The 21296-nt window shown below is 40.9% G+C and overlaps 2 protein-coding genes across 2 annotated transcripts; both read left to right on the top strand.

The window, feature by feature from the left end:
• The first annotated feature begins 575 nt into the window (after window positions 1-575).
• On the top strand, window positions 576-1493 carry TAS2R4 (taste 2 receptor member 4). The gene has a single exon (XM_043965554.1). It carries the CDS (start codon window positions 576-578, stop codon window positions 1491-1493), a length of 918 nt encoding a protein of 305 aa, XP_043821489.1.
• Window positions 1494-6497: 5004 nt separating this feature from the next.
• TAS2R5 (taste 2 receptor member 5) lies at window positions 6498-7385 on the top strand. The gene has a single exon (XM_043967554.1). It carries the CDS (start codon window positions 6498-6500, stop codon window positions 7383-7385), a length of 888 nt encoding a protein of 295 aa, XP_043823489.1.
• Window positions 7386-21296: the final 13911 nt, after the last annotated feature.

The following is a 21296-nucleotide window of genomic DNA, read 5'->3' as shown; positions in this document are numbered from 1 at the left end:
CTTTGTCATTTTAGTTTAGAGAGTTACATGGCTCAGGGTTACATGGTGAGTTTGATTCATAGATAGGACTTGAACCCAGGTTTTCCTGACAGTTTACTCCCTAGATCACAGTGCTTCTCAAGGTACCAATAAGAATCATGATTGAAATTTATAAAAGCTAGGAGATACAGATTAGTCTACTTCCAATATTTTCTTCCCTCTGCAATGAGGAAGAGTTGGTTCTATCCCAGCTATTCTGACTAATCTTTTACCCGTAGGAGGAATGAAGCTAGGTACACGGTGAGAGATTGAAGGTACAGTTTTAAAGGAAGAAAGACATCAATATTAACCCTGACACTCCTCCATCTGACATGTTTCCCTAAGGGAAACAGGGAGGATGTGAATGAAGGAGCAGTAATGTAATCCTTGGAAGATTTGCATCCTAGAAAAAGCAGCTGGTCCTTAGATGATGCACTAATCTCATTTGCAGTTCTGGGAAAAAGAGGTAAAAACAGTTGTGCCACAAAGGCAGATCTGAACATACTGGGATTTCTCCTTTAACATCACAGCAAGTGGGGGATCCTGGACAAACAAAGATGCTTCTGCCCATTTCTTTTTTCTTTCGGATTTTCTTCATAATTTTCTCTCTAATTCAGCTCCTGACAGGGATTGTTGGAAACCTGCTGATCTTGGCAGTCAATTGTAGGACCTGGATCAAAAGTAAAAACCTTTCCTCCTTTGATACAATCCTGTCCAGTCTCGCCATCACCCGATGCATATGTCTGTGTATAATGTTCCTGTACTTGGTGTTCAGCTTAATTTTTCTAGAGAGTGAATGCCCTGTACTTATATATGCGATGATTTTGAACTCTTGGATAGTCCTGGATTCCTGCAGCCTCTGGATTGTGACCTTGCTCAACATCTTTTATTGTGTGAAGATTGCAAACTTCAACCATTCGTTGTTTCTCTGGCTAAAGCGAAATCTGTCCTTGAAGATGCCCTGGCTGTTGCTAGCATGTCTACTGGTTCCTGTCTTTTCACATTTTCTATCTATTTTGCTCAGCAAAATCCCTAGCTCAATTGATTCCACTCAGGAGAATGCAAGGAACAGCACCAACATCAGCAGCAGGGGCTCCATTTTCCTTATAGTGGCCTCTGTAGTTCTAAGCTTCAGCCTCCAGTTTGTCATCAATTTGGTTTCCTGTTCCCTGTTAATCTCTTCCCTGAGGAGGCATATGCAGGAGATGCAGAGAAATGCCAACAGCTTTTGGAACCCCCAGACCGAAGCTCATGTAGGTGCTATGAAAGCTATGATTTTTTTTCTCATTCTCTATGTTCCTTATTCCATTGCTCGAATGATTATCTTTCTCCCTTCCACTGGGATAAGAAATTATTGGATCAACGGCATATTGCTAGTGGTCAACTGCACTTACTCTCCAGGACATACTATCTTCATTATTCTATTGCACCCTAAACTCAAAGCAAGAATAAAGAACATTCTATGGTGCAACTGAAGGTGGCATTTTGTGAGGAAACCTAGATTGCAGCAAGCCTCCCATAACCTGAGGATCTATACCAGGCTCTCATGACCTGGGCCCCTTCTATCTGTTGAGTCTCTTTACATCTTTCCCCAATCCCCCACTGACTTTGTAATTTACTGACCTTGGCTTCCTTGCTGTTTCTTGAACAAGACCTTCCATCTCTAGACTCTAGGCGTTTTTACTGGCTGCCCTCCACGATTGTCATTCTTTATCTCTTCGGTTCTGCACACTGGCTGTTCTGGACTCCTTCAGGCCCTAGCTAAGATCCTACCTTCTATAAGAAGACTCTCCCAGTTCTCCTTAATGTCAGTGCCTTCCTTTCATTGACTAGCTTCAATTTATCCCACATATATCTTTGTACATAGTTTACATGATGTCTCCCCCATTGGTGCTCCTTGAGAGCAGAAACTGGTTTTTTTTCCCTGTCTTTCTTTGTATCCTTGGAATTTAGCACAATGCCTTGCCCAAAGTAGGTACTTAATAAATATTCCTTCACTCGACTTGTCTCCACAGGCACAGCTTTATTCATCATCTTTTAAAATTATTTTTGTTGTTTTTGATTTTGCATATTTTGTATTAACCTTTCAGCATCTAGGTTCAATTTAATTTGCTTTAATTTATTTCAGGAGACATTTACATAGCACAGTATGTGCAAAATGCTATGTATGTACTGGGGTTATTAAAACTGAAATAACAAAAACCCTGATCTAAAGGAGCTTGCAATACTCCACAGAGTTCTGAATGATGAATAAATTGACTATGCTCTTTTTAACTGTGCCACTGATAGGTCTGAAATTTTTGTAAGGAAGTGGAAATAGGCAGATGAAGAAGAAATGGAAGTGAAAGAAGAGGAACCAGGGAGAAATAAAGGGAATGAAGGAAAGAGAAAGAAGTACAGGTAATAGAGAAATATATAAATGAACTTTATTCAGGTGCTCTGAGCACCCCAAGCCTTCAGTTCCCAGAAAAGGAAGTTCCCAGGAAAGATAGGGGGGCCAAAGTTGAAAGGTGAAGAAAGTGGGAATCTCCTTACTGAATGGGTTGATTCTTAGGACTGTAGTGGTCCACAGATCTTGATTTAGATCAGAAATAGATGTCAAATAACAAAACTAATACAGTGTTAACAGAAGTTCATTAAAAACAAAATATATCTTCTAGAGAAGTAATAGGATATAGTGAATGACAAGTGTAAGAGTTTGCTTTCTGGTGCCATTGTTGTTATAGTTGTCATCACTATTACTGTGTGTCGTGCTCATCATGAATGCCTGTATTGATGTATGCACTATGCATGTGCTATGCATTATTCTAGGGGATTGGGGCAGATTCCAGGTTTGGGGCAACAGTTCTTATGGATGTAGAAAAGAAAGTAATTTGGGGCAAGGATGGAAGGTAAGGAAAGAGATATGGAAGGGTAGGTGAGAGGATAACATACAAGACTTCCCTTGGAGGGAGAGTCCTGGAAATTTGTCTTTAGCATAAGATACACCCAGTCTAAAATGGTATATCTGGGATAGATGAAGAAAGGCTATGTGTTGAATGAAACCCATTTTCTAGAATGAGGGATCACTGTAGAAGTTGTAGCATACCCAGGACAGGTGGGATGGAGAAAGGGGACACTTAGGCAGGGGATATGTAATCCCTGTGTTCGGTGGGTGAGGAGCAGGTAGGAGAGAGACAAGGATCCTGTCATAAGAGGTTTATTTTTGGGCACAAGATCTCTCCACCCAGTCCAGCCCTTACCTTAATAATTTCCCTCCCCATTCTCTCTCCATTGTCACCATTATAACTAGGCACCTAGGTGATGCAATGAAGAGAGTGTTGGTCTTGGAGTCAGGAAGATCTGAGTTCAAATCCAGCCTCAGACACTAGCTTTGTGCCCTTGGGCAAGTCACTTAACCTCACTCTCAATTTTCTCAACTATAAAATGGGAATAATAATAGCATCTATCTCCCAGGGTTGTTGTGAGGATCAAACGAGATAACATTTGTAAAGTGCTTTAGTGCAGTGCCCAGCACATAACAGGTTCTTAATAAATGCTTTTTTTCTCCCTCTCTCCCTTCCTTCCTCCCTCCCTCCCTCCCTCCCTTCTCATCCTAATACTGGTTTCTCAGTCACTGATTTACAATAAAACACAACGCTATACCGCAAACATTTGTTAAGTACCTTCTGCGTGCAGCACCATGTGCAAGTTACTAGGCAGGATGGAAAGTTTACACTGGATATGAACCTTTCCTTCAAGAAGCTTGCAGTTCAGTAGAGGGATATAACACCCCAAACAGGCAGTTGTCATATGCAACATTAAATGTTAAGTACATTATTAATAGCAATATATAGAATTTATATAAAATAAAATAAAATAAAGTTAGAGAGACTAGCTACTACTCTCAGCCAAGAAAATCCCAAAAGGGGTCAAGAAGAGTTGACATGACTGAAACAACTAAACAACAAACTATACTGAACAACAAACTGAAGTTGTGTTGGGTATGAGTTGAGAGATGGGGGGAGAAGGTGCAGAAATTTGAACCTTGTCAAACTTGCTTTGCTGTGACTGGTCAGGCCACGGAAAAAGTTTAATGTAAGAGGAATTGTGTGTTAATCAACTCCAAATGTGTTTACCTTCTGGAAAAGTTTAATGGACTTTTTGGTTTCCATAGGTTATCTTATTTGATCCTCACAACAACTATGCAATGTATGTGCTATCATTGTTCCCAGTTTACAGATGAGTAAACTGAGACTGAGAGAGGTTAAGTGACTTGCCCAGGGTTACATAATTAATAAGTACCTGAGACAGGATTTGAACTCAGGTCTTCCTGGCTCCAAGTACAAGACTCTATTCACTTTGTCACTTAAGTGCATGTGAAGGCCAAGAAGGAAAGATGTTATTAACTGGGGGTGGGGGTGGAGGTAGGGTTGGAAATGAGAGAAAGTCTTATTGATTTTTCTTCCACCATTTCCTCCTCTCTACTTACATACACAGTTACCATCCTAATGCAGGCCTTCCACACCTCTAACCTGGGCTATTGCAATGGGTTCCTATTTGGTCTTTCTGCCTCCAGCTCCTCAAATTCATTACTTTATGAAGCTGTGAGCACTTAGGGGCTGTATTATGTTTGGCACACTAATGCATTGTTGGTAGAGCTGTGAACTGGTTCAACTAGTTTGCAAAATAATTTATAACTATGCCCCAAAAGTCACGAAGCTGTACATATTTTTGACCCAGTGATGCTGCTATTAGCCAAGAATACCAAGGAGGTCAAGGAGAGAGGGGAAGGTCCCATATATACAAGAATATTTATACTGGCAGTTTTTGTTTTTTTTTTGTTTTTTTTTTTTGCTGTAGCAAAGAGCTAGAAGGAAAATGGGTGTCCATCAATTGGAGAATGGCTAAACAAGTTGTGTGTAAGGATGGGGTGTGTGTCTGTAATTGAGTCAGCCAGTAAACCATCCCACCCCACTTAAAAGTAACTACCTTAACCCAATAACAAAATATCTATTGAGTCAAGCAATCAAAGGCATTAGACTAGATGTGAGAAGTCCTTGAAAGCCATCTGATGACATGAAGCAATGCTCCATAGCAGGTATACTGGTGTTTTCTGAGGAAACAGGGTTATAACCTGTGTGTTTTCTATGAAACAGCAAGCCAGTTCAGAACCCAAGTATTATGATGGAATTTTATTATTTCCATAAGAAATAATGAAAAGGATGGTTTTACAGAAATCTGGGAAGACTTGTGTGAACTAATGGATACAGTGAAATGAACAGAGCTGAGAACATTTTAAAAAATAACCACATCGTAAAGACAAACACTTCTGAGATTTCAAACCTTGGATCAATGCAATGATTGCTCACAATTCCAAAGGACAGATGATGAAGCATGTTACTCACTTCCTCACAAAAAAAGTGATAAACGCTAATGAAATATGCATCTTTGCACATGGCCCATGTCTATGTTTATTTTGTTTGGCTCTGTAAACTTGTTAAAAGAGAGAGTGGGGTTTTTTTGTTTGTTTTGGAGGGAGAAAGAATTTGGAGGGGGAAGAAGAGAGAACTTGATACCAAATACAAGAAGAGAGAAAAGAGTTTTAGTGAAACATTTAATAAAACTGCACAGAAGAGATTGGAAGACAGTTCAGAAGGCAATGTAGACAAGGGAGACAGCTTTGGAACTAATGTGCAGAACTGAGTATATTCTTTTTTTAAAAAATTCCAACCTGTATGTAATAAGATATATGATTTCATACAGTTCTCTTTCTCTGTTCTTCTTCGTATTATGGAAACTTGTGCTCCTTGGGTTTTGTCAAATCCCAAGTAACAAAAAAAGTTAAAATAAAAAAATTATTGCACTTTAAGAAATGATGAGACAGATTCAAAGAAAGTGGGAGACCTGTATGAACTATTACAGATTGAAGTAAAACTAGGGCAAGACTTTATACAATGATTACAATATAGTAAATGATTTTGAAAGACTTAAGAACTCTGATCAACACAATGATAAATCATGGTTTCCCCTCTCCTGATATATTGTAGGAAAAGAGTGATATTAAATTATTATTTTTTTGATGTCATGAGTTCTTTTACCCTTGACAGTTCAGGGTTTTGGCATGTGTTTTGGCATATAGCCTTTCTGGGGTACCTGGCTTCTATTTTTTGGTATCTTTGGGGCTAACATTGTGGCTCTGTTTCATAGATGGCTACAAGGGAGTCTATAGATCATGTGGATGCAAATGAAGGAGAGATTGTTATCTCAGAGCATGCTTTCCTTGGGTATAGCTTTGTGATCTCTCTCAGATAACAACATCTGACTCAAAGCCTCACCCAGGCTTGATGAAAGGGAAAATTCTACCATAGTGGACCAATGTCATTCCAAGGGGTCCCATAGTTGGAAGTCTTCTACATTCCTATTTCCAGAGCATCATCCTTGAAGGACACCTTTTGGTTGGGGATAGGTGAGAAAGTTGCTTTCCCTCCACCCCAACTATGCTGACTGCATCACAGGGGTTGCTGTTGGCAGTGGCTACAGCTGAATTTCTCATTGGGCTTGTGGGGAATGGAATCCTTGTGTGCTGGAGTTTACATAATTGGTACAAGTACCGTACAACATCTCTTTATAGCCTCATTGTTCTGGGGCTGGCCACCTGCAGATTTCACCTCCAGTTGTTAATCCTGATCGACTTAATTTCCTACTCTTACTTCTTAGAAGCATCCTGGATATACTATTTGAATATATGCTGGGTCTTTTTAAGCCAGGCAAATCTTTGCTTGGCTACCTGCCTCAGTGTCTTTTATTGCATAAAGATCACAAACTTTGTTCATCCTGCTTTCACGTGGCTGAAACAGAGGGCCGTGGGGTTTGGATTCTGTTTCCTCCTGGGGTCACTCCTGGCTACGCTGCTCCTTGTACCTATTCTGGGGTATAACAAGATTCCAAAAAACAGTACCTTATCCCTCTTCATTGGTCAGCATTATTTCCACATGCTTTGGCTCAACATGGGAAGCTTGGTCCCTTTCACTGTGTTTCTCTTTTCCTCTGGCATGCTGATCATCAGTTTGGACAGACACCACAAGAGGATGCGGCACCACATGGAGGGTAGGAAGGATGCTCAGACAATGGCTCATGTTGCTGCCCTAAAGTCTCTCATCTCCTTTCTTCTCCTTTATGTAATCTACTTCCTGGCTACTCCTTTATCCATTGTCTCCAAATTTCCTCCAGTTAAACTCACTGAAGTACTGATCTCTGAGATATTCATGGCTGCTTACCCCTCCTTTCACTCTATCATCTTGATTGTGGGGAATCCCAGGATGAAACAGCAATTTCAGAGAATTCTGTGGAAGATAGTGTGTCTTTGGAAATCTCAGCAAATGTGATTTGGGAAGAAAAACTTGTTCATAGCATATCATCGTTTTTACAGCTTCCATCAGTAAAATAAATTCTATATCTAATATTTTTCCATTTTCTTATTTGATCCTATATGAATTATGGGGGAAAATGGAAGGAAGAATAGAAATCAACGCAAATACGTTATTGTAATTAGTTTTAGAGATCATGGCTGGATCAAGATCCTGAATGGAAAGCACTTGATGTTCTTGAATTACAGCAGATGATACTCTTATCTTTTCTAGTACAGACACAGGTTTTATCCCCTATATAAAGAAAAGTGATTAATGGAGTCAATTACAGAGACAACAGTTTTAAAAGTCAAACTATACTCTCTCATCAATTTTAGACATTGCAAGCAAGTGTGCTTAATATGAGTTTTGCTCATCTTAATACAATTTTTCTACTTTTTTGTCTGTGTGACTTTGATCTTCCTAGGTCAATAGCTTGGTGGCAAGGGATGTGATTGCAAATTTTTAACAATTGACTCTGAAAAAGAATATAAACAACACATTTTTAAGTTTAATTTGCATTACAAACTCTTTCTTCATCACTTTCTTAAGTCTAGAAAATAATAAAACAATAGTTATCCCTTCCATGATTTCCCCATCATGGTTTTGATATATTGTCAGTTGGCATAAGAAATTTTTTTTTTTGGTGAGGCAATTGGGGTTAAGTGACTTGCCCAGGGTCACACAGCTAGTAAGTGTCAAGTGTCTGAGGCCAGATTTGAACTCAGGTCCTCCTGAATCCAGGGCCGGTGCTCTATCCACTGCACCACTTAGCTTCCCCCCATTTACTTTTACTAATGAAGAAACCAGGCCCTGGAGAGGCTAAATGAATTACCCAGGTTCACACAACTAGGAATTGTATAAAGTGAAATTTGTCTGTGTTTTTTTCTGACTCTTCAATCCAGTATTCTATCCATTATACCACACTGCCTCTCAAATACAACATGTAATCGACAATGTAGTAAGATCAGCAATTCAGATCCCAATTAATTCATGGCTGTTTACTTTGTCTGGCTAAAAATAAAAGGAGAGGTGGGGCTCTTATTCACTGCCCCCTTGCATTGGTGAAGCCATAAGTTTATCTTGTGGGTGAGGGTGCTATCTATCAGTATGCTGATGGTAGAGGGGAGTTTTCTCAGTGCCACCTGCATAGATGTTTCCATGGGAGCCATTAATTAGGGTTTGTTCTAAGTATTCTGAAGGGCAATTAAAGAAGAAGGGAAGTGGGGAACTTGCACAGCAGTGAGGAGAGAAGATGGAATGCGGGGATGTTGGATAATATTTGGTACAGGGTAGGTGTGGTCTAGGATGCTACTCTGAGCCATAGATATGTTCTATAGGAGACAGAACAAGTTACTGCCATGTCTGAATGTGTAGGACCAAGAGGTAAAAAGTCTAGTGCTAGCTACAGAGGAAAAGTGATGGGGAGATAACCCAGGTCCTAAATCTCCTCCAATTGCTTGGAAGGTTCCACTGTGACTGTAATACCCTTGGAAAAGCTGCCAACTTCCTTTGGGGTCAAGAACTTGGCCAGTGGAACTCCCTCAAGGTAAAAATAGTATCATAGCATTTGCACCTCGGTGGGGCTTTAGATATCACCTAGTCTGAACTCTTTATTTTATAGATCAAGAACCTAAGGTTCAGAGACCTTAAGCCACTTGCCAAGGTCACCCATGTTACAGAATGAAGATTAGTCTCCCAGGAACTCGACTATGGATTCCATTTTCTTTCCATTACAATGATCTCTGTACCCAAAGCACTGCTGCTTTTTCTTATATCTGCGATAATCTTTCCATCTCTAGGTATTCATGCATTCCATTCTCTAGGCATTACCTCCCTAATGTAACCACTAATGTAAGACACTACAATAAGATTGGATAATTAGCCATACAGTGAAATCCAATTCCAATGAAGACATTGTCTGAGTGTGAGCATGTATAGTATCTCACTTGGTTCTGCTTTGTAGGGAGCAGAAGGGGCTTGGGACTGGGACATGAGAGCTCTCTGTAGGTAGGTGTCATGTGGAAGAGGGATTAGACTGATTAGAACTCAGAGGGCAGAAGCAGGAGGACCATGGGTAGAATGTACAGATGGGGGATATTTAGGTTCCAGGTAAGGAAAAATGACTTAATAGTGAGAGCTGTTTAGGCAGAATGGGATACTTCTCAAGGTAGTATGTTTCCCATCACTGGAAATTCTTCAAGTGAAGACTGGATACTATTTGGAGATGTTAGAGACTAGATTACTGGTTAGCTTTGATGACATAATTCTGAGTTCTGTTATATACAAAGAGAGTGCTATTGGTCCACTATTAGTAGAATGTGAGTTCTGAATTGTAGTGCACAGTCTTCATCTTGACAAGTTGTAAACACTTAGAAGGCAGCTAGCCAGGACCCAGAGCATAACCCCCTGAGCTAACAAGTATTATTGGAAAAGTCTGAACTGACTAGGAAAAGAACTGCAGCCTGATACTTCCTTGGGCTTGGGATTCTTCTCCCAATCCTTCTCTTGGGAGCTGATTACATTCTGAGCCTGGCCACAGTTTAGGTTGGTGTAGACTCTGCTGTTTGTTTTTAGCATGGGAGAAAGTGATATCATTGTTCTTGCTTAAGCATGGAATAGGCAAATATATATTTCTGAAAGGGTACATTGGTAACCAAATCTGCACTGCTTTGTATACACTAGGGTAAAAAACATGGGCCCCTTTGGGTGAGCCAAGAATCAGTGAATTTGAGAGTTGAAAGAGACCTCAGCAAGTCATCTTGTCCAGGTATTGGCAAACTGTGACCTGAGGACCACATCCGACCAACCACCTGTTTCTGTATACCTGAGCTAAAAATGGTTTTTATATTTTAACATATGACAAAATTTTATTTAAAAATGTTAAAAAGGGGGCAGCTAGGTGGCACAGTGGATAGAGCACTGGCCCTGGATTCAGGAGGACCTGAGTTCAAATCCGGCTTCAGACCCTTGACAGTTACTAGCTGTGTGACCCTGGGCAAGTCACTTAACTCCAATTGCCTCACCAAAAAAAAAATGTTAAAGAGTCCTATTCTTACCTCACAGATTATATAAAAATGGTGGGCTGAATAAGGTTCTAGGACCATAGTTTGCCAACCCCTGGTCTAGCCCAACCCATAGCTGAAGAAATTCTTATTATAACAAACAGGAAAAGTGGTACTCCAGTTTTCACTTGAAGACCTCTAAGGAGGGGGACCCATCATTTCTTGAGATAGCCCATTAAACTGGAGTATTTCCTGACATTAAGTCAAAATTTGCCACTTACTTCCACCCATAGTTCCTGGTTCTGGCTTCTAGGACCATGCCAAACAATTCTACTCCCTCTTCCAAATAAATGATGGCCCTTCAGAATCTAGAAAACAGTGATTATAGCTTTCCTGTGTATTTTCTTCTCCAGGCTAGACATACCCAGTCCCTTCCACTGATCTTCACATGCCATGATCAGAATGATCTCATCTCACATTACTGGTACTCCTTCTTACCAAGCTTCTTTCCCTCAGATCTGATTCCACTTTAGTTTTCCTTTATAATAACATGCTATCTCATTTGATCCTCACAGCAATCTTGTGTGGTAGGTGTTATTGTTATTCCCCTTTTATGTATGGGGAGCTGAGGCTGACAAGGCAAACTTGCCAAGGATAATACAGCTAATACATGCTGATGCAGGATTGGATCTCGGCTCTTACTAACTCCAAGTCTTGTATTCTACCCACTGTGCCACCAAGATAAGGTTCCTTTATCAGGGAGCCATTACTCCTTGGGGTCTATGAAGGTGGATGGGAGCAATCCTATTGGATGCATTGAAAATATTTTCCTTCAGATAACCTAGACTTCTTCTTGGGGAGAGAAAGGAGGCACTAGCTTCTGAACCATTGGACAATGTGAAATAGCTTGTCATCCCTAGACATATCCAACAGTTCTGGACTGTTGTACTCATGTCATACAGAGGCCTGTTTGCTTGCAGTGGGACTTTTTAGGCGTGGGTTCATGGGACCTCATGGGAATCTCAGAGTTGGAGTGAACTTCAGAGGTCATCTAATTCAATACCCATCTGAACAGAGCATCTTCAGTGAGTGGCCCTCCAGTTTGGACAGGACAACTTCCGGTGATAGGGAATGTCTATGGCATATATTCATGCAATATTCCTGCACGTGGGGAATGCACATATTATATTCAGGTGTGATACTTTCTCAATTTTATCTTCAAATCCTAAATGCTTTTGAAGGACTCAGTGGTGGTACCAACACTACCATGTCCACATCTAGTCAGATTGAGGGGGCAGGCTGTGCACTCTTTCATGTTCTATGATTTCTTAGGGCAATTACCTAGACTCTTTAAGGAAAACCAGCAGCTGAAAAACCAGTGATTTGTGTTCTTACCTGTGTGTATATGCAAATCTGTGCTTAGTAAAGAGAGAAAAAGGATCCCTACTCTATTTACATGTCATTTGATCTAAAGGAAAATCACCCCAAAGATCATTTAACCCCAGCTCAAGGACAGCTGGTGCTTCATGAATAGTGTCCAGGCCTGTAATCTCTGGGTACTCTGAGGCTGTTTATTGGAACCCACTCAGGTATTGATAACTTTGTTCAATTCTGTCTCATTTAAACCCAGTTCATGCACAAGTCAATACATTACCCCATGATATCACAGGTCCTCTTCAAGAATGAAGGATGAACAATGACAGTGACTGATTGTGCAAATGACAAAAAACCAGCAAGGAAGAAAAATGATCTTGTCTTTTCAACTCTTAAAGGTAGGGCTCTAAGGAGGAACTGAGACCCCAAGGGGTAAAACCACTTAACCAGTAAACATTAATTAAGAACCTAGTATATGACATATACTATAATATAAACTAGGGGCATAGCAAAAAAGCAAAAAGAATCTTTGCCTTCACAGATCTTACATTATTTTTTGTTTTTTGCAGGGCAATGAGGGTTAAGTGACTTGCCCAGAGTCATAGAGTTAGTAAGTGTGAAGTGTCTGAGGCCGGATTTGAACTCAGGTACTCCTGAATCCAGGGCTGGTGTTTTACCACTGTGCCATCTAGCTGCCCCACATTATTTTTTTTTTATTTTTAAATTTTTTTAGTGAGGCAATTGGGGTTAAGTGACTTGCCCAGGGTCACACAGTTAGTAAGTGTTAAGTGTCTGAGGCTGGATTTGAACTCAGGTACTCCTGAATCCAGGGCCGGTGCTTTATCCACTGCACCACCTAGCTGCCCCCCACATTATTTTTTTAAAACAAATTTTATTTATATCTTTTGTTGCATAAATTTTGTTGCCATATTTTTCAATATCCCTTTCCTCCTGTCTTATGTAATAAAGAATACTTTTAAAGAATAAAAAGAAAAATAGAGGAAAAAAATCAGCAAAACCAAACACTATCAAAAAAGTGAAAATATATGCAATGTTCCACACCCATGAACTTCCTACTTCTGAAAAGGATAGATCATCTTGAGTGACATGCTTGTTCTTTGTAATTGTATAACATTTGCTTTCAATTGTCTTATGATTGTTCTTTCAATTTATGTAATTGTAGTCATTGTTCATATTGTTTTCTTGCTTCATTAGTTCATGTAAGTCTTTCCATGCTTCCTTGCGTTTGTCAATGCATCATTTATTATAACCCTGTAATATTCCTTTACATTCGTATACCACAGTTTGTTTAGCTGTTCCCCAATTGGTGGGCATCTATTTTGTAACGAGCTTCCATTCTAAATGACTTGTCAGTATATACAGGTACCAAGTGGCTGAGCCAGAATTTGAACCTAGGTCTTCTGATTCTGAATCCAGGGCTTTTCACTTAACTTCAGGGTAACTCTGCATGTTAACTCCATCATTAGATCGTAGTCCGAAAAGAGCCTTAGAGATCATCCCGTCCAACTCCCTCAGTTTCCAGACTTGAAAAGTGAGACCTAGGCATCTGGTTCATTTCAACAACAATTTATTGAATATATATTTATATTATCACTATGCCGAGCACTGTAGGGGGAAATAAAATAAGCATGAAATATGGTGTTTGCCCTTAGAAGAGTTTCCAACCCCATCGACTACATAAAGCTGACGCAATCAGATATAATTTAGTGCAACCATGATAGCCGGATGTCAATAAAAATAAAGAGGGAGGGAGATAAGGTAGGCAGCTTACATAGGTGGTAATACTGAGTTGGCTTCCAAGAATACTTTTCTTTTTCTATGGACTTCACTAACTTCTCCTTTGCCCCTTGGCATAGACTATCAAGTGTATCCCTACTCATAGCTTAGGTACTCATGGGATGTTTGTTGTTAAATAAACCAATCCTACCTCTAAAGGACAAAAGCAACAATAACACCACCACATACCATGCTAGAACTTAAAGGGACCTTAAAGATTGTATAGTCCAATATAATTTTGTACATGAGGAAACCTAAGGCTCAGAGAGAAGACATGTCTTGCCCTATGTCACACAGATAGTCAGTGGCATCACGAGTAGACACTGTCCTCTGACTCCCACACCTCTCAGATTTTCACTGGATAGTCACTGTTTACCTAGAAAATCCTGAAGGGCTCTGTAGAACCTCAAGGGGAAGAGGAATAGAAATAGGAGGAGAATAATTGTGAGCTCTTAGGGAGTTGTTTATTAGTGAGAGGAAAAGACCTAGGATGCCAAAAGTTATTTATTGAGACACTAGTGATCTGCATTTCAGAAAAATGTTCCTAATTCCTGTCCCCCACATACAAAGTTCTACTTCCCATCTTTGAACATGATCTCCTTCCTTACTTTTGCTACAGAGAATCCATGGATTCCTTCCCCATTTTGATCCCTTGGGTTACTGGTTCAACTCTATACTGTTTTCTTCTCTCAATCCCCCTTATACTATTGCCAGTCTTCCCCTGCCAAGCTTCAGCCTCAGATTATTCCCATGATTTGTTGCCTTTGCTCCTATTCATGTGTTATTGAAAAGAGCTGGAGAAAATCCTGAAACTATGCTGACTGGATAGAATACAAATATATTTTTACATAATCTCAATTGGGCTCTCACAACAGCAAGGTAATCTCTTTACATCTCTTTAATGGATTTACTCTCCAAATTTACCACAGAAGCTTTTCTAAACATTTTCATCCCTCCTCAAACTTCCCTTCCTCTTTCCCTCCCATTAACTGAGAACCTTGCTTCCTTGCTTCATATTTCTTTTTTCCTTTTTTTTTTTTTGGAGTGAGGCAATTGGGGTTAAGTGACTTGCCCAGGGTCACACAGCTAGAAAGTGTTAAGTGTCTGAGGCTGGATTTGAACTCAGGTACTCCTGACTCCAGGGCCGGTGCTCTATCACTGTGCCACCTAGCTGCCCCTTCATATTTCACTGAAAAAAAATGAGGCCATTCATGGAGAGCTTCTTTTCTCCTCCTCCTCCTCCTCCTCCTCCTCCTCCTCCTCCTCAATTTACACCTCCCATATGCCTTTTGCCCCACATTCACCCCTCTCTAACATGATGAATGGTCCTTTTTACTTGCCAAATAAAGGCAATCTAGATGTATGTGATCCAATTTCATCCTTCTCCCCTTTATCATCCTTATTGTCTCTTATCTTCAATCTTTCCTTGTCTACTGGCAGCTTCCTTGTTGCCTATAAGCAAGCCCATGTCTCCCTATTCTCAAAAACCTTCAATTGACTCATCCAGCATCACTTTCCTTCCATATTATCTTTCCTTGCCTTTGTGGCTAAACTCCTTGAAAAGGTCATCTACAAAAGGTAGCTCCACTTCCTTTCTTCTCACTCTCTTAACTTTCTACAGTCTGGTTTCTGACCTCATTATTCAATTGAAACGTCTCTCTTCAGTTACCAAAGATCTCTTAATTGCTAAAGAGAATGGCCTTTTCTCAGTCCTTATCCTTCTTGACTTCTCTGTGGCCTTTGACACTGATGATCACTGTCCTCTCCTTGACATGTCTCTAGGTTTTCATAGCATTATTATACCTGGTTCTCCTCCTACCTATCTGACCACTCCTTCTCAGTCTCCCTTGCTGGATCTTTGAGGTCATGCTTGCTAATGGGAGGTGTCCTTGAGGTCTCTGTCCTGGGCTCTCTTTTCTTCTCCCTCCATACATCATCACTTGGTGATATCATTAGCTCCCATGGATTCAATTATGTCTATGCTGATGATTCTCAAATCTCCTTATTTAGCCTAACCTTTTTGCTGACTTCCAGCCTCATATTTCCAGCTGCTTGTTGTATATATTTAACTAGCTGTTTTGGAGACATCTTAAACTCAATATGTCTCAAACTCAAACAATTATCTTCCCAACCCTCCCCTCTTCTGAACTTTCCTATAACTGTAAACTATACAACCATTTTCCCAGTCTTGCAGGCTTACAAACTAAGTGTCCTTTTTGACTCCTTACTTTTTCTTATCCCTCATATCCAATCCATTACCAAGTCATGATGATTTCACTCATAACATTGCTCACTTATGTGCCCTTCTTTTCTCTGACACTGACAGCACTCTGGTACAGACCCTTATCACTTCACACCTGGAATATTGCAATAGCCTTTTTTAATTTTGGGTGTGGGGCAATGAGGGTTAAGTGACTTGCCCAGGGTCACACAGCTAGTAAATGTCAAGTGTCTGAGCCTGGATTTGAGCTCAGGTCCTCCTGAATCCAGGGCTGGTGCTTTATCCACTGCACCACCTAGCTGCCCCAAACAGTTAATAATCTTTTCTTTTTCTTTTTTTTTTTCTTTCTTTCTTTTTTTTTTTTTTGCAGGGCAATGAGGGTTAAGTGACTTGCCCAGGGTCACACAGCTAGTAAGTGTCAAGTGTGTAATGATTGGAATGACGCCACCTACTGGAGACTTACTATAGGAAAGCTCCACCATGAGGAGAATGCCTCAGAGGGCAAGGCCATGTGGCTTTTCCTTGGTGTCAGGAAGTAACGTTTGCGCATGGGTACTGTCCACCAAGGCCACCAGCCAATCAACTTGAGGAGCCTCCCATTTTCTGGGAAGGGACAGGAAGGAGGAAAGAGGGCCTGCACGGAGATGTCTCTCTCTTTTGGGTTCCTGACTTTATGGTGGTGGTGGTGGCAGCAGAGGAAGTCACAGGAAAATTGAGGAAAGATAGGATTGCCATGCTGTTGGAATTCTGTTCTCAATCTTTCTCTTTCTACCTTTCAATAAACCCTTAAAAACCTAAACTCGTTTTTATCAGTGATTTTGGTCAGTTTCCCCCAAAACTGGGGGAACAGATTAGAACCCACATTTAGAATCTTAAATTACACAAGTGTCTGAGGCTGGATTTGAACTCAGGTCCTTCTGAACCCAGGCCAGGTGCTTTATCCACTGTGCTACCTAGCTGCCCCGCAATAGCCTTTTGATTTGACTCCTTGCTTCCAATCTCTCCCCCTTCCAGTGCTTTTCCCACTCATCTAAGTGATCTTTCTGAAGCATGTTTGACCATGTTGTACCCTCCCCATCCCCTGTCACTTCTAGGATCACAAATAAAGTTCTTCCTTTTGGTGTTCAAAGATCTTCATGACCTGCTCCCCTCCTGCCTTTTTCATTTTTCTTATACCTTCCTCACACCTGTGCATCCTGTGATCCAATGGCAAGAGTCTCCTTGCTATTCCTTGAACAAGATCTTCCAGGAATTTTCACTGGCTTTGCCTCCTGCCTGGAGTTTTCTCCCTCCTCATCAATCCCTTCTGCCTTCCCTGGCTCCCTTCAGGTTCCAACTAAAATGCTTTCTTCTACAAGGAGTCTTCCACAAGCCCCCTTAATTCTAATGCCTTTCCTCTGTTGATTATCTCCAATTTATCCTGTATGTAGCTTGTTTGTACATACTTGTTTTCATATTGTCTCCCACTTTAGACTATGAGTTCCTTGAGAGTAGGAACTATTATTTGCCTTTCCTTGTATTCCCAGTGCTTAGCACAGTATTTGACACCTAGTAGGCTCTTAATAAATGCTTATTGACTGAGTCAGAAGGACCTGATTTCATGTCTAATCTCTGCCACATACTGTGTGACCCTGGGCCAGTCACTTGACCTTTTGGTGCCTTGGCAACTCTCTAAGACTTTTGTTTTCAGAGAAGGTACCTTGATCCCCATGGGTAGAGGAAATTCTTCATCCAGAGTTCCCTTCCCCAAAATAATCACAAGTCTAGTCTAGTCTTGCCACCCTTCCCCCCCCAAATTGAGTATCTAGCTCTTAGCCATGGGACATGACCCCACCCCCACTGCCCAACTTGAACAGAAGGTTATTGTTGGCTGGTGCATAGTTGACATATGTCTTGCTTTGTTCTAAAATGGTTTCATGTATCTTGTCTTCCCTTCTTAAAATGGTAAGATCCGGGTGGCGGAGAACGTGTTAAATACAGCTTTTGTATTTCCCTCAGCAGCTAGCCCAAAGCTGGGTCTGTAGTAGGCTCTCAATAAGTTCTGACTTTTCACTTTTGTCTTCTCACTTCCTGCCCCTACACAGCGCAAGGCGCCTTTGTAGATATGCACATATCAGATTTCTGTGTTTCTTTTGTCATTGGTCTTTCTGTGAAAATTGTCCTTTTGATGGCATGGGCTCTCTTCTACTTGGTAGTTCGGGACAGCTCAGCTTGTGTTCACGTGTCTTTGTTAGGGTCATTTGGGTCTGTGCGATGGCATCTATGGACCCGAATCCCTGGCCCTTTGAGAGAGAATGTGGCCCTGTTTGCTAATCCCAGAATACAGGCTAGAGTATATGGGGATGCAAGTCAAGGAGGGATTGTTGTCTTTGAGGACACATTTCCTAAACATAACTTTGTATTCACTGTCAGAGGACAACATCACGAGAAACCAAGAAACCTCATCCTGGCTTTGTGGAAAGGAAAATTCCACTGGGATAGACTGATGTCATCCCAAGGGGACCCGGAATTGTAGTTTGGAGGCTTTCACATTCCTGCTTCCAGAACTTCATCCTTTAATGAGACTTGCTCCCTGGCGATGGATGAATGACCACAGCTGAATTTCTCATTGGGATTCTGGGGAATGGATTCCTTGTGGTTTGGAGTTTACATGACTGTTTTTATTTATTTGCTTGTTTTTTGCAGGGCAATGAGGGTTAAGTGACTTGCCCATGGTCACACAGCTAGTAAGTGTCAAGTTTCTGAGGCCAGATTTGAATTCAGATCTTCCTGAATCCAGGGCCAGTGCTTTATCCACTGTGCTACCTAGCTGCCCCTACATGACTGTTTTAAGAGCTTCAGACCATCCTCTTATGGTTTCATTATTCTGGGGCTGGCTATTTGTAGATTTCTCCTCCAGTGGCTGATCATGGTAGACTTAAGTGGACCCTTGTTCTTCTAGGGAGGCTTCTGGTTACGTTATGTCAATATTATCTGGCACTTTATAAATGAGGCCAGCCTCTGGTTTGCCATCTGCCTCAGTGTCTTCTTTTGCATAAAGCTCACAATCTTTGCTCATCTTGCCTTCATGTGGCTGAAACGGAGGGGTCATGGGATTTGGACTCTGTTTCTTTCTGGGGTCCTTCCTGGCCACCCTGCTTCTCATTGTACTCATGAGCTCCAAGTCTTTTTACCAAGTCCCAGGGAATATCAGTACCTTATTCTTCTCCATAGGCCAGCATTATTCTTCCGTATTTTGACTCAGCCCAGGAAGCTCAGTCCTTTTCACTGTTCCTTCTTTCCTCTGGCATGCTGATTGTCTCTTTGAAGGGAGAGCACAAGAAGATGTGGTGCCATTTGCGGGGTAGGAAGGGTACTGGGGCAGAGTCTTTCATCTCCTTTCTCCTCCTTTATTTTATTGACTCCCTGGCTACCCCCCTTTATAGCATCTCCAAATTTCATTCTGTTAACCTCTTGCTTGTTGTTGTTTATCCTTCATTCTCAAAGAGGACCAATGACATCACAAGGGTGATATTTTGATTTGTGTGTGAATTGGATCCGAGTGAGGCAGAACTGTGCAAAGTCATCAGCCTTGTTCAGTCATTGGAGTCCAGTGGCAAGACAGAGGTCAAGATGACTGGTGATGGTCCAGGATGTAGTGGATGACCTAGGTCTTTCTAAATTAAGGTCTTTCACAGGTTTCAGTCTGTCTGAGGCCATGCCTATTCTATATTTAAGGGCTAGGTAAAAACTGAGACAAAAGATGGCCCAATTTATCATCACAAAGATATCAGTCTGGAAGGGGAAGACCCTCTGTTAACCTCACTAAGGTGCTGATCTCTGAGATATTCATGGCTACTTACCTCTCCTTTTACTGCACTATCCTGACTATGGGGGGGGGGTGTCCCAAGATGAAATAACTATTCCAGAGAATTCTGTGGGAGATAGTATGCCTTTGGAGACTCCAACAAATGTGATCTGGGGAGGAGGAGATGGTCACAGCAAATTATTCTCTTGACTGCTTTGTATGGCTACTAGGAAGCAAGAAAAAAAATTCTCGTTAAGAGATTTTTCTACCCCCTAAGACTAATTTTCTTGCCTGATTCTGGATAAAATACAGAAGAAAAGGAAAAAATGAATAGAAACCATTGATGTTTCTCCTGTGATAGTGCAAAGTACATTAATTTAATTAACTCTGTATATTATGGCTGGGTCTTTATGCTCTTGGGTTAGAAAGTATCAAAATTTCCCAAATTATAGTAGGTAATAAGTATACTTTCCTTTTCTAGTCTAGACATAGGTTTGATTTCCCTAGATGAAGAGAAATAGAGATTTGGGTCAATTATAGAAAAAAAAAATCAATTTACACGCTTGCCTCTGCATTCAGGCATTTTGCTATATTTTCAGCTGAATATTTCAGAGCATGATTTCATTGATCCATTTTCTTTGCCAATGAGGTTGCAGCCTAGGTCTCTCTATATTCACAGCTTGGTTGTTTGTCTATCAGACACCTCTTTTCAAGTTCTAGGTTGTTTCTTGGCCCTTCAGACACAGGCATGATATTCAGTAGATGAGACAAATTGCTTCCATGGTCTGTATTTAGGACTAAAGTTCAGGGCCCCATGGAGGGAAGGGACTGCTTCATTCACTTCTTTTCTTCCCTATTCTGACAGGTAATTCAGGATTAACCCTGACTGTGAAAAGGTCAATAGTCTTTGTTTTCTATTCCCTTGATGGCCCCATAGTCAAAATGCTCAAAGGTTTTCTCAAAATTTTTCTTCTTCTAGATCCACAGATGTTAGTACACTCATGGGGAGGGGCGGGGGGGGGGGGGAGAGAGAGAGAGAGAGAGAGAGAGAGAGAGAGAGAGAGAGAGAGAGAGAGAGATTGATTTAGGTCACTTTGGAGAGTATCAGAAATTGTCCCTGCCACAACCCTGTCCTGCCAAAGCCCTTGTCTCTTCACGTCTTTTTCCTTCTTCCCACTGTGGAATTTATATTCTAGGCCTCTTTATTTCACTATGTTTATATATATATATATATTTATTTATTTTTTTTGGTGAGGCAATTGGGGTTAAGTGACTTGCCTAGGGTCACACAGCTAGTAAGTGTTAAGTGTCTGAGGCTGGATTTGAACTCAGGTCCTCCTGACTCCAGGGCCGGTGCTCTATCCACTGTGCCACCTAGCTGCCCCCCTTTCACTATGTTTTTAAAGCAAAGATTCTTAATCTCTTTTTTTATGTGTGTGTCATAGACCGTTTTGGCAATCTGGTGAAACCCATGGACTCCTCAGAATAATGTTATTTTAAAATTTTTATAATTGAAAGAAATACTAAATTTCATTTAGAGGCCAGTGAAAATAAAGGTGTAATTTTTTTCCCCTTTCCAAGTTCATGGACTTGGAAAATGAAATGGCCTTTGGATTCAATGTTAAGAATCTCTTTTCTAGAGCCTGACTTTAATGTGAAGTACTATGGGTAGACTCAACATTGCTACCCTGGGAGACTAGGAACAA

The sequence above is a fragment of the Dromiciops gliroides genome, chromosome 5 (genome assembly GCF_019393635.1).
Source record: "Dromiciops gliroides isolate mDroGli1 chromosome 5, mDroGli1.pri, whole genome shotgun sequence".
In the NCBI taxonomy this organism is placed as follows: Eukaryota; Metazoa; Chordata; class Mammalia; order Microbiotheria; family Microbiotheriidae; genus Dromiciops; species Dromiciops gliroides.
Note: the sequence above shows the minus strand (reverse complement) of the source record. Positions and strands in the feature narration are given on the sequence as shown.